The sequence below is a fragment of the Epinephelus moara genome, chromosome 7 (assembly GCF_006386435.1).
Source record: "Epinephelus moara isolate mb chromosome 7, YSFRI_EMoa_1.0, whole genome shotgun sequence".
Taxonomy (NCBI): domain Eukaryota; kingdom Metazoa; phylum Chordata; class Actinopteri; order Perciformes; family Serranidae; genus Epinephelus; species Epinephelus moara.
The window spans coordinates 10,240,246-10,254,483 of NC_065512.1; the positions used below are offsets into that span (position 1 = coordinate 10,240,246).

Sequence of the window (14,238 nt, forward strand, 5' to 3'; positions counted from 1 at the left end):
AGGAATAAAATATGGCAAACTCTTAACTAACTCTAGAGAGCTAAAACACCAAACCAGGGCTAAAACACTACATAATACTGAACTGAGCTAGGGCTAAAACAGCAGCAAATATTGCACCAAAGTAGGGATGAAACACTGGCAAATATTGGATCAAACTCAGCCCAGTCACCAGAATAAATTGTTCATATTATACATTATTGCAAACCACAAATATGTACACAAATACATGTGCATGTTTCATACATATCATATCAGCACTTCTAAAGTGACATAATACATATGGTGATTTTGTCACTGGGAGGTGACGGTATGTGAAGCAGGCAAGACTCTGCTCAAAACCTACAACACAGGTTTTTTTGGTGACCCTTTGCAGCACTTCCACAGGTGTTTGTGGCACTGAACCTGGGTGTTTTTCACTTTCACATTGCAGCATTTCCCAGCACAATCTGAGCCACCGAACCTGGGCATTGTAAGACAAAATATAATCTTTTCCCAACCATTATCAAATGATTTTTGTGCTTAAACCTTACAGGACTTTCACCACAGTGTTGTGGAGAAACATTAAGTTTCAATGTATCTACCACAAAACAATATAACAAACCCTTGGTTTACAAATTGTACAGTATGAACATTTTTTCTACCTATGGGTTCGTCAAACCAGGACTAAAACACCACAAAATGTTGGAGTCTCATACTCAAGCTGAGATAATGCCATATGACATCATCTGGGTTATTATTTCAATTTAAGAAAACTCCCTCCAGAGAAACAAGACGTCACACAGGATGATTCGTAGGCCACTCCTTGTGACAAATTAATTTAACTTCATGTGTAAAATAGGTGGAGTGCCCCTTTAAAAGTCTGACATAAAAATTAACTCGACCTCAGAAACAAAAGCGTCTTCGTCAGTTGATGAAGGCTGTGTGATGTGCATGAAAGCTTTCAAAAAATAGCAAGTAGACCTTGAGTTTGGATTGTTCTGTCAAAATGCTGCCAATGGTTTCGTAATGTTCTGTCAGTGTGTGAAACTTCAGTCTTCCTCTGGTCGAGGCAGGTCACCTGGGCAGTCGATAAATAAAAGATTTTCTTTTACTTAATTATCTATATATTTTATTTTATGTTTATGCGTTTTATTATTTTATTTTTTGCAACATTTAATTTTGCCCATATTTTCTGTGGTTAAAAATCTAAAAAGACATACTTAGAGTATCTATAACTCAATACACAGTGCGCTCTGTATTATTTTTTATTTACAGTGAAACATCCTCTGTAGTTCGGACTCTCCACTCCAGTTACTGTTTGTCATCTCCGTCAGCCTCGGGGATGTACAGAGGAAGACCTCTCTGGTTTTCTAGGGGAAGGAAGAATTCCCAGAGGACACGTGGCATCTGTTGTGGTTTGTCTTCCATGGAGACCTGCATCACCAAGCAGTGCTCAGGTAGATCTGATCTGTTGTCAGGTGAACCATGTAGTGCTGCTTGATGCAACAAGGTCATTTTAACTGTTGTTCAAAAAGATGCAGCGCTCATACAGGAGGAGACGAGATCAAAACAGAAGGCCATGCTTACGAAAAATGTGTTAGTCTGAAGCTTCACTTTTGAGAATGGATAAAACAGGTGATGTTGGTATCAGACGGAACCAATGGCAGAGACTGTTCAGGTGGCAGCGGGGGCAGAAAGTAACTGAGGAAGGAGAAGATGGAGTCAAGGATGAAGGGAAACAGAACGCCAGTGTGGATTCCAAGTTGAAAGTTAAGTGAGTAATTAATGGATCGTAATCATGGAGTTAATTAGATATCTGGTTTGAGTAATTTAAGGTAATTAGGATTAATGTGAGGACATTTATTCATTTATTCAGACTTCATCGCCTCTGAGTTGGTCAAGAACTAACAAGCCTCTACGATGAGAAAATAATGTCCTAAACTGTGCATGCTAATGTGCTCTACTAGAGAGCACTAAGAGCATTTTTAAAGAAGTGATTTTGTTGTTGCATCTGTCTTTATCAGTAGATTTTAAAAAACGTAATCAAATCATAGTTTGAAAATTACAGGCAGATGTTTATGTTTATGTGTATGATGGACAAAATTAAATGTTGTAATAACTACTTTATGATGTATGTAAGAAAGCATTCAGAACCACTTGACGAAAAGTTTAAATCATATTCATCCTGTTTATACAGATGTCTTTCACGAACATGGACTATAATTTTTGTGTGTTTGCGTGTGTGTGTGTGTATGTTGTTTTCTTTTTTAAAGGGACAGTTCACCCCAAAATCAAAAATACATATTTTTCCTTTTACCTGTAGCATTATTTATGAATCTAAATAGTTTTGGTGTGATATCAGCCATAGAGATGTCTGCCTTCCCTCCAATATGATGGAACTAGATGGCAAAAAAAATAGGTTTTAAAAGCTCAACATCAATGTCTCTTTCCAGAAATCATGACCTGGTTACTCAAGATAATCCACAGACCTTGTTGTGAGCAGTTTCATGTAGGAACTATTTTCTTTCTACCATACTAAAATCCCCAACCCTTTCACCGAGCAGGGGGAAGCGTGCATGGACAAGAGGCTTGTGCTAGTAACAGGGTGAGATGTAAACATTGATGTCGTCCTCCTCAGCTGAGCTATGACATTAGCTAGCTCAGTGGTGTTAGGTGAGCTAGCAGTAGATACACGCTTCCTTCTGCATGGTGCTATGGTTGGCGGGTGTCGGTCAGTGGAAAGAAAATAGTTCCTCCATGAAACTGCTCACAGCAAGGTCTGTGGATTATCTTGAGTAACCGGGTCATGATTTCTGGAAAGAGACATTGCTGTTGAGTTTTTAAGACATACTATTTTGGTGCTTTGAGCACCCGAAGCCGAGTGCCATCTAGTTCCATTATATTGGAGAGAAGGCAGACATCTCTACGGCAGATATCTCCAACATTCAGCAACTCACACCAAAACAGTCTAGATTGATAAATAGCATTTTGGGTAAAATCAAAAACATGTATTTTTGATTTTGGGGTGAACTGTCCCTTTAAGTGTTTAAGATGTCATCCTGTGACCGATTTTGTTCACATTTAGCTTATTATTCATGTAGACATGAGATCTATGAACCACAGTTTCTCTGTCACAGTTCTCCTCATGTCACATCGACACCATTATGACTGATCATCTTCGTTTTCCTCTCCCTAATCATCATTTCCCTCTCAGCTGGAAAGAGTGGGTGGTTGATCCGGCAGACCAGTTTTATTACGTCTGGCTACAGATTATGATCTTTCCCATCGTGTACAACTGGGTGATCATCATTCTGAGGTACAAACATTATGAACATGATGAATATCAAACAGTCATAAAATATCTGAGCATATAACCTGTAATCATGTGACATACTCTGTCTCATTATTGGCTATGTTTCCTCAGGACATGTTTCACTACAATTGCAATGAGCTACCTGCCTGTGTGGCTCACACTGGACTATCTGGCAGACCTCATGTATATGATTGACATGGTCATCATTGTTCACACAGGTAACTTTTATTTTGAGACGCTGAAATTAAAATTATGTTTGTCACATATGCAGTCACATAAAATGGAAGTCATAATGAAACACTAGAACAATCATACCACAGACAATAAAGACTATTCTTTCAGCTCCTCCCTCATGTCTTCATGAAAAGAAAGTCGGAAATCACTCGTCGCTTTTAAAATCAAATCTTAGCGCCTGAATCTCATTGTACATGGCCTGCATGCTTGAGTTAGCCAAAACTTCATTAGCCTTCCCCCAATGTAGTGCCTTTTAGTTTTTGTGTAACTGCTCAGTAAACTACGTCTTGTCTCGCCCAATATATGTCACCTTCACCAGGTAGCTAGATGATGATGTTTTATCAGGCGACAGCAGGTCTTTTTATCAGCTGGGAAGCAAAAGAACGAGCAACGCCTGTTGCCCGTGTGAAGACATCCCGGTACAAAACACGCAGGCATTGTAGCTTTAGCAAAGAGAAAGTTGTGATTTCACTTATGCAACTTGTGTGGTCTTCTAATTACATATTTTTGCAGTCTTACACTTCAACAGTTTCTTCACAGTCACTTCGACAAACTGAGACTTATTTTGACTTTTCAGTTGACAAATATGTGTAATCCATGAAAACATATTTGTCTCTTGCTGTTGACTATCGTACATATTTTTTCTGACTTCAAGTCCCATGGTGGTCCACCAGAAGGGGAGGGACTCTGCCTCTCAATAGTTAACAACCTTGCACCTGTGTATGAAGTGTACTGCATTGTTAAACCTTGTTCTTCCCTCTTCAGGTTACTTGGATCAGGGCATCCTGATCAAGGACCTAACTCAGCTGAAGAAGCACTACCTGCACTCCAAACGTTTCCTAAGGGACCTTGTTTCCTTGCTGCCCACTGACTTCCTCTACTTTGTCTTTGGCATCCAAACTCCGCTGGTAAGGATCAACCGCTTCCTGCGCCTGCCACGACTCAACGAGGCCCTGGATCGCATGGAGACGAGGACCTCCTACCCCAACACCTTCCGCATCTCCAAACTCATGATCTACATCTTTGTGTTGATCCACTGGAATGCCTGTCTTTACTTTGCTCTGTCCAACTACATCGGCTTTGGAAGTGATCGTTGGGTTTACCCCAACATCACCAACCCGAAGTTTGCCTCCATGCGTCGGCAGTACTTTTACTGCTTCTGGTTCTCTGCTCAGATTTTCACCACAGTGGGAGACACCCCTTTACCAAAAAGGGAAGAGGAGTACTTGTTTATGATTGCAGACCTGCTCATTGCCGTGTTGGTGTTTGCATCGATTGTTGGCAATGTTGGTAATGTCATCACGAGTCTGAGGGACCGTGATAATGTCTTCTTCCCTAACCATGAGCTGGTAAGTGGAAATACCTCAGTTTCTGAAATATATCTCCCTTCTAAGAGTTTCTATAATATATATGATATGATGAAGCAGATGACTCCATGGCTCCTTTCCTCTCTCAGGTGAAGGCTTACCTGCGTAGCCATCACATTAGCAAGGAACTTCGACAGCGTATCGACAACTGGTACCAGCATCTTCACATCAACAAGAAGATCATGCGAGAGAATGAAATCCTGCAGCAGCTGCCCGTACACCTGAGGACAGAGATCGCTGTTAGCGTTCATCTCCCCACACTCTCCAAAGTCACCATCTTCCAGAGCTGTGAGAAGAGTCTGTTGGAGGAGCTGGTGCTCAAACTAACACCTCAGGTCAGGGGGAAGAAGGTGGCAGTCTGAGAATAGAGAGTTAGGCCATGCAATATTATCTAATGTGTCACAAATGCTTTCAGAGAAGAATTGTTTAAGGATAAAGTGGTTTCTGACGCCTTTTGTCTCTGCAGGTGTTCAGTCCAGGAGAGTACGTTTGCAGGAAAGGAGACGTGGGCCATGAAATGTACATCATCAAAGAAGGGAAACTTGCAGTTGTAGCAGATGATGGGGTCACAGAGTATGCTGTGCTGAGTGAATCAAATTTCTTTGGGGAAATTAGTATCCTCAATATCAAAGGTAAGTCAAGCCTCATTGTAATACAGCATTTATTCAAGGAATACTTCACCCCTGCATTTAACGATAATAAAACTATATCAAAACATCAATTTACAAACTCTCACACAACTCGTGCAGGGTAATCCAAGTCTCATTTATCCAGATGTATGTTCAGTACTTCCTAAATGGACAGCCCTCTCCAAAGAGGGAACTGAATAGAACTAAAAGTGAAATTTATCTTCGCTCTCTTCAAAGCCAGACTCTACTGACCAAAACAGAAATTTCTCCTTGCTGATTGGTCTACCACACAGACTGTATAATAAAGATGGACAACTTGACAGCTCCTCAAAGGTGAAGCCAAAACATCTCCATCGCCCCCTGGTGGCTGGCTGCAGTATAGGTCATTAACTCCAGCCCGTCTATGTTAGTGGATGGGATATAAAAGATCAAAGTTGTAGGTCAAATCATTTTTCCAAAGATGGTTTGTAATCAGGTGTTCATTTTTCTTATAGGTTTGGTTGTAAGTAGTTATTTAATGCTATAAAAAGAGGGCTTGGCATCATGACTGACCGCTGTGTGCCACTCCAATGCCAGTTGCTCGTGATTGTTCCGATGGCAGGATGACGTCTACAGACTCTGGCTCCGAATGACGAAGATAGGAGCTAATATATTTGCGATATTTGGGCTTAATTTTTGTACAGTAGGAGGAAGTGGAGATGTGTTGTCCATGTTTATACAATCATTGATCTACCACTGCCTTGATTGTTTGTTTTTAGTACAAGTATTATTATCTAACCAAAGATGACATTAGATATATCATGTTGAGTTCTGAAATCATAAGTTCACAGATGCAGGAAAACATGAACACGAATATGGAAACAAGACAAAATGTAGGTGCATTAAATGTGCATAATGTTAATAAAGGGGAAAAAAGAAATAAAATTAAATTTAAAAAAAGGAAACTAAGTCTAAGTACAGGATTTCTTTAACCTCTGCTATTTCTCTATCTGTTACCCTTGTCTCACTCATTAACTCATATTCAAAAGAGTGGGTTTCAACTCGACAGCGGACCAAAAAGATGCAACCCAAAGGCACAATACAAAGCTATGAGAAAGGGTAGCTTGACATGGTGGTGACACGTTTGGATAGATGTTGTGTACTCTTGCCTTGGAGCAGTGGAGTCTGTGTAGTGTTTTAAAATATACAAGACGGTGTCTGGCATTAGTTGAGCATTCGTGTATTTGCTCGAGGCTCTCTTCCCATACGTCATCTAGTCAGCTAGTATTTGAATACCTATTTCTTTTTCCTTATTATATTTAATTTTCTATTTATTTGTGAGCTATTGAACTTTCAGAAGATGGAGAGACTAATGATATAGATGATATATAGATGATGATAGGTAGGAGATGAAGTTATCTCGGTTTGGTCACATTTTGAGACAGTTGTCTATTGTTGATTGTCTCTCAATTTCAAATCCTATTAGATGTTTTTGTATGTATTCTGTAATCTGTAATCTGTAAGTGCCTGAAAAAAATATAGTAGTAAAATATGTAGTTGTGCAAAGGTGGCAAATGTACCTTTTATATTTCGATCTTTGACACTATGTATTCCAAAGTCCCTCCATGTACAGAGGGTTTTATAGTTGTTTGTTAATGTGTGACTTTGGTGTTTTAAATGGTTTTAAACTGACACACTGTAAAATCACTGTTGTTGTGAATGTAGTCTGGCTTTGAAGAGATAGATTCACTTTCAGTTCAGTTCCCTGTCAGAAAGGGCTGTCTGGGATGTACTGAGCATCTGACTGGATATATTAAGACTTGGATTATACTGCACAAGCTGTGTGAGAGCTTGTAAACAGATGTTTTGATTAATTTTTGCTGTTGTTAAATGCGGCCGCCTTTGACTTAAATTCATCACAAATGTTCTCAATTTCTGGATTGTTCGTTCACTGCAGAGACATGCAAGAGAAACATTTTTTTCTCAATTAATTCAACTAAACATGAGGGCAGTAACTGATATACAAATGCTCTTATGGGAGGGTGAATTACTCCTTTAATGCCTGTACAGTAGGTGGTGAATAGACCTTTACTAGACTGGTATAGATGGTTCAAGCAGACATGAATGATTTGGTACCAAGAGGAAAGACATCTTTCTGTGCTGCTTTTGGACCTTGCTAATGCATTCAGCCCTGCACTCCTGAAGTGAAGGATCCAACGGTCAGGAATGAAGCACTTACTGTGTTAAAACTGCTCAAGACTGGAAAGTTTGATTGTAGTTGAGCTTAAAATTAAAGGTCAGTTGTGTAACTGTGGTTAGAGTTACAGAGAAAGAGCATGGGAAGATTCTGTAGATGGGGCTAATAAAAAAGGAATCTGCAGTGAGGCTGGAAAGCACAGATCAGAGAGACACGACTGTAAAATGTTTATTTTTTTATTTTAAATCTCACAGAAATTACATTTTCCTTTCAGGTAACAGGTCAGGCAACCGTCGCACTGCCAACATCCGAAGCATCGGCTACTCTGACCTCTTCAGCCTGTCCAAAGAAGACCTGACAGATGTGTTATCTGAGTTCCCCGCAGCCAAACGTCACCTGGAGGAGAAAGGCAGACAGATCCTCACCAAGATGGGCATGTTGGAGGACAGCGGAGAGGGGGAGGAGGGGGAGGCAGAGCAAGTGGAAATCAAGATAAACAGGCTCGAGAGCAACCTGGAAGTCCTGCAGACAAAACTAGCTCGACTCATGGTGGAATTAGAGTCGAGCCACCGCAAGATGCAGGCCAGGGTGGAGCAGCTGGAGTGGGAGGTGGCAGCACTGGAGACACAGCCGCCAGAGGATGGAGAGGGCGGAGAAAGAGCCCAGGGAAGAGGTGAAGGGGTGGGAGGGGAGGTCGGATGGGAACGGGAAGAGGCAGAGGGAGAGGAGGAGGGCTCAGATGCAAAGGTGAAAAAACAGGGACAGGGAGAGGATGGTAACGATGTGACCAAAGAGGGAGACGGAGAGAGCACTAAAAGCACAAAGGAAGATGTGGAGAGGATGGTGGAGGGAGATAAATCTGGGCTGAAAGACCCCGATAATCAGGAGAAGAAAAAAGAAGATGGTGGAGAGAAAAACAGAGAGAAAGGAGACGACCGGCCTGGGAAGGGAGACGGGGCTGAGATTGAACCTGAAGATAAGAAAGAAGAGACAAGTGGAGAGAGAGAATCTGAAGAAGGGAGAGAAAAGGCTGAAGAAGACTCAGAGATGGAGCAGAAAGATGAAGGGCAGAAAAACAGCAAAAATAACTAAAAAGGAGAATAATTAAGAAATAAAACTGTGTATTTTTGTCTGTTTAATTATAATAAAAATATTGAAAGCCTCAACATCTTATTGACACACTTTCCACAATCACCTTTGTACCCCTAGATGGCAGCATTGTATCCCCCTCTACTGATAGATATGACTCATTCAAACACAACATGGTGTCGAAACTAGAACATTAATATTACATATCAAGACTGGGACAATAACAACAATGAAATCATCACGTATGACATTATCTAACAGAGAAACGTAACAGTAAGTAAAACATGAAACAAAAATTATAAAGAACAAAATTACAGGGGACTTCTGGATGAAGCAAACTATGAAAATTTAATACACTGATTAAACGATAATTAGCAAGAAACATCCTGAGCAATGACATCTTGCATGTCATAACATTTTTGTTTAATTTTTACAAATTTCAAAGAGTTGATGAATTATCCTATTTAATTAATAAAAACAAATGAATTAGGCTTTCTGTTTTTTCTCCCTTACATACATCACTCTCCCATTAGAATGACTGTATTAATTAGAGGATATGTGATTGTTAATAGTTTCCATATATCTGTATGGCTAAATATGAGAATACTAGGTTTTTTATTTGTTTTTACACACATTTCTTTTATAACATAACATAACACTTAATAGTTTCTTCTTGTAGGTTGAATGCTAGTTTATTGAACTTTTATTTTAATGAACAAACTGTCTCTTTTAAGCTTAGAAAAATCTAAGAACATCTAGGCTATGTAGGTCATTGCAGGCAGATTAAATTAGTGTACTACAGTGAAGTAGTAATAGTTTTACTTTTAAGTAAAGGATCTGACTTCTTCCTCCTTAAAGGAATACTTCCCACAAAATTACCTCTTGTATAGCAGTTAGTTGTGCTGTGTTACTTTGAATTAGTGAAGAAAACTTTGCATTGCATCTCACCATGCAAAACAGCATACATATAAATGTATTTATTGATTGATTGGGACCAGATTTAACAGCATCTGTTTACAAACTCTCACACAATTTGTGCAGTACAAACCAGATCTCACACTCAGTACTTCCCAAACACATGCATTTTTGCTCAAAAAATATCATTTAAAACTGAATAGAAAGTGAAATGTGTCTATGCTCTCCTCCAAACCAGATTCCAGTACCATTTGTTTTTCTTCTTTTAATGAAATGCATGTGTCTGGGAAGTACAGAGCACATGACTGGATAAATGAGACTTGAATTATCGGCCTACTGCAAGAGTTATGTGATGGTTTTTAAAGGGATGTTTTTCCCAACAGTATTTTTAATGATTTTAACAATAGTAAACACCCAGTGTGTGTATATATACATCCACAATCACACAAAAGAAAAGGACACCTGAGCAAAATCTTGGTGTAACTGCTGAGTATTTAAAGCACATGTAATCCACTCCCACCATCCCCAACCCCAAATGTATGAATATAAAGGAAAAATAAATAAACAAAGTATTCCTTTAAGTAAATAACACAAACATAGTATCTTACTCTTCACCTCTGAGTCAGTCTCTTAAATAAAACACCTGTGCCGGCTGTCACATAAAAGCACAGGCTGGCCCTTTAATGACGCACAGTTACGCACTTCCCGGAAGTGCAGTGGGGACACAGGCCCCATCGATTCAACACAACTGCATACATAAGCATTTACTAATAATAAAGCTCGGTTTGTATATAATTTTCATGGAGTGCTACCGCTAACACATATGGAGTGTCAAGAGGAAAAGCCGATCATCTATACTATGGAAAACAAGCCGATTGTGACATGTGAGTGTTTTTAAAAGGAGACGTGCAGTCTTATTTTTCTGCTCTTGACAGTTAGCCAGGTGGCTACATTCATTAGCTCGTTTAGCTAAGCTAGCTGGTGCCTTCATGTTAACCAGCTCACAGACGCTTCGTGTGTGTGTGTGGCGATGTGCGGCTTAATTTGTCACGGCTATAATAGTTTATTTAACAAGCTGCAGTGCTGTGTGTGATAAATGTTCACATGGGAAATGGTGTCTCTCTCTCTCAGCTAGCTATTAGCTACACTGATTAACAGGCCTGACGTTAGCTAACGATATAACGTCACGGCTAGTTGCTGCAGTTTTGGGAAGGATATCACCTTGTTCCCCGGTGGACAGCCACGGTCTCCTCCGTTAGCAGCTCACACTGCAGCCGCCACATGATGTCGAGGCGGTGGGGTCAGTTTGCCATTCATAAATCCCCAGGAATCCTAGGGTAGCTTCTTGGAGGGGTTATTTTAGGAGCCGACTCTGGCAGCGGGAGCCAGGTTCATCTCACACCGCAGGCTGCTCCATTTTTAGGACAGAGACGTCCAAAGGTGTCCAAGTACAGGAGTGGACAGAGGCACAGAGAGGAGGGAATATTAAAGAAAGGCATAGGTGTGACCTTTGCCAGGTGGGATTGAGTCGTGGATTCAAAGTCACAGGTTGCCCCAAGTTTCCTTAGGGGTTGTCAGGTGTCCTAACTCAGGTGTGTGCCTCAGAGCTCATTCATGTAGCCATGGGCGAATTAGAAGATATTGGGCCCCTGGGTGCAGATATGCAAAAGGCCCCACTGTTTCTCCCACACATGAGTCATACACAGGCTTTGAAGTGGGTTTGCCTCCTTTGTGTTGTTGTGTTGAGTCTCTTTGTAGTGGTTTTGTGTCTCTGTGAGGTCATGTTGTGTTTTAGTGGTCATTTTGAGTCTCTCCCTGATGGGTACGAGTTAATTTTACAGGTGAAGCACTTGCGGCCCCTGGGCTTGTGCACAGTAGGCCTGTTCAGTACTACGGCCATGGTTGTAACATATGTGACTTTTGCATCAGTGATTAGATTCAGAAATAATTCACGATTATGTCAAATTTACAAATAACACCTGCAAGTTGCATAACAAAAAAGCGATTTATAGGGCACGCCAAATTCCCCAAAGAATCTGTATCCATGGTGTTCAGTGATGTAGAAGTTTTGTCCATTTCTCCAAATTATCCGTAATCTGATCTGAGCAAAGATGGTAACCAGAAGCCAACTTCATTTGGTCAAGGAATGAGAAAAATTGTTATTTTGTGGAGAGATTAAAAAAAAAATAGGATTATGCACATAAATGCAAAGTGAGTTTTATGAAAAATCTGCCAGGTCTTTTACACAGTGGTTTATTTTTGAGAGTCTGTTGTAATTATTAAAGGATTTAATGTAAAATTAATTACTACACGAGAGACATAATCTAACAGGGTGTCTGCAGGTCCTTAAAACATCTTCAGATGTCTTAATTTCATAAATATCATGCATATTAAATAGTCTTAAATTTGAATTTAGTAGGTCTCAATTGCCACAAACATTTTATCTAATTTAATTCATCTATCTTTTTATTTTCTTTTTGTCAAAGTGAGCTAAACTCTCCTGGGTAAAAGACCAAATTTCTGATGTCACAAATCTTTAAACCTACCACTGAGCCTAAAACTGTCTATAAACCTTACACTTGGACTTGCGTTTTGGCAAAATTCAGATTAATCTTACACACTCTAATAACCATATTCTTGCAAAAAACCTACCTCTGCACAGAACCACAAATATATGATATACTTACCTGCAATGCTTGAATAAGAAAAAGATGATTTGCCCAAAAATTCAGTCTTAAATTTAGTTGAAAAAACATTAGATTTTAGTGTCTGATACATGTAGACACACTCTCTAAGGCTGAGGTAGAAAAGTGCACTTGCAAATCAGAAATATGTAAAAAAATATATTGTTTTATTTACTTAATCATTGATATAAATCACCTGCAGAATGTACTGTACGTAACACTCAGACCAAGTGTAGTTTTGTCCTAAAATACATAGCATGTGCTGCAAGTCTGCTCCCTCCTTCTGTTTTTTACTGGTGTCCTCAGAAGGATGAGCAGTTGTACTTTCACTAATATCTGACCCAGTGTGTGTGAGACTGACTCACACAGTCACAGGGATTATACTAGTGTTTGCTCTGCAGGGTTGTATTTGATAACAGTTTTTGATAGGCTTTGTGAACATTCAAAGTTCAGTTTTGTTTGGACTATATTGCTGGAGATTTAATATCCTGGAAAAATGATTGACATCAACTAACGCACACAGACGCATTAGTTAAATGTGTGTACTGCTGAAAATGACATTTGGCTTCCAGTTTCAGACGTGAACTCTGACTGACATCAAGCTGTAAGATTGAGCAGTTTATAGTTTATGTGTTGATTGTACATGCAGATATTTTTACATATGACATATTGCACATAGCAATACTCCACATCCAGTGAGGTCTTGTATCTGTTCAGGTGTTAAACAGTGGGAAAGAACACTTACTAATTGATTTACAGTGCAGTCAAACTGTCAGCACAGGGAAATGTGTTGGCTGAACTCCAGCACACTGGATTCACATAGACCTCACTATAAGGTTGAAGTGCTGACGTTCATCTTTCAGGATGTTTGAGCGTGTTTACATTAACACAGGGTGAACAGTGTAGGAGTAGTGCTGTTTCCCCTTGAGGGAGGGGGGGATTATAAATAGGGCTTTTTTACGTGGTTCATTGGAAGTGGCCCAGTTCCAGTGTAGCTTGAATTGTTACCTCAGCCCTACGAGTCACTGTTTATCAGAACACACACAGCTAACCATAAATGACAGTTTGGGCTTTTCTGAAATGGGGCAGCGGCGATGACATTGAAGTCACTTTATTGTTGAGCTGACTGAGGATTCTGCATGCACCTTCTCCACCACATTCTTGGAGCCTTGCTTGGTGCTATCTTGTGAACCAGCCTGCGTTTCCACCAGTTTTGAGCCCAAATATCATAATCAAGGATGCATCATCAACGGAGGGCTTTGCAAAAGGCAACACTGCTCTGATACACCCGCTGAAGTCATCACGGTTCGCTCTTCAGGTCAAGGAAAGCCTTGCATTTTTGGGTTCCAGCTGGGAACCAACTTTTCAGGTTCAATACCAATTTATTTTTATTTATTTATTTTTTAAAGATATTTTTTAGGGCATTTTTTGCCTTTAATTAACAGGACAGTGAAGTGTGAAGGGGGGAGAGAGAGAGAGAGAGGGAGAGACATGCAGCAAAGGGCCACAGGGTGAACTCAAACCCGGGCCGCTGCAGCAGCAGCCTTGTACATGGGGCGCCTGCTCTACCACTAAGCCACAGACGCCCCAAATACCAATTTATTTTTGATCAAAATGCTCCAAATGGTTCAAACTTAGGTGTATGAACTGGAGGGGAACTCCTTCCATGTTGGAGGACAAAGGGTACCAGTGGTGGTACCTGGTCCACAGGGCTGGTGGTGATTTTGAGGATGGACAGACCTGAAAAGTTATCTACACAGCTTAAAGGCCGTATGTCTGTCAGTCCGATTGCTCCACCAACTACTAACCGCCATGCACCACCACCCACAGAATCAAGAAAAAGATATCAGTC

At 40.2% G+C, this 14,238-nt stretch overlaps 2 protein-coding genes across 2 annotated transcripts in view; both read left to right on the forward strand.

The window, feature by feature from the left end:
* Positions 1-1,460: 1,460 nt before the first annotated feature.
* On the forward strand, positions 1,461-8,854 carry cnga4 (cyclic nucleotide gated channel subunit alpha 4). Its single transcript, XM_050048099.1, has 7 exons — positions 1,461-1,753; positions 3,194-3,295; positions 3,404-3,510; positions 4,292-4,875; positions 4,983-5,228; positions 5,360-5,525; positions 7,973-8,854. Exons 1-7 carry the CDS (start codon positions 1,602-1,604, stop codon positions 8,788-8,790), a joined length of 2,175 nt encoding a protein of 724 aa, XP_049904056.1. The 5' UTR covers positions 1,461-1,601; the 3' UTR covers positions 8,791-8,854.
* A 1,562-nt stretch (positions 8,855-10,416) lies between these two features.
* The window catches only part of trappc10 (trafficking protein particle complex subunit 10), a 30,646-nt gene continuing 26,824 nt past the window's right edge, over positions 10,417-14,238 (forward strand). The window contains exon 1 of the mRNA XM_050048090.1: positions 10,417-10,586. Within this exon, the coding sequence (XP_049904047.1) occupies positions 10,526-10,586 (61 nt within the window). The 5' untranslated portion in view covers positions 10,417-10,525. The remainder of the gene's footprint in view (positions 10,587-14,238) is intronic.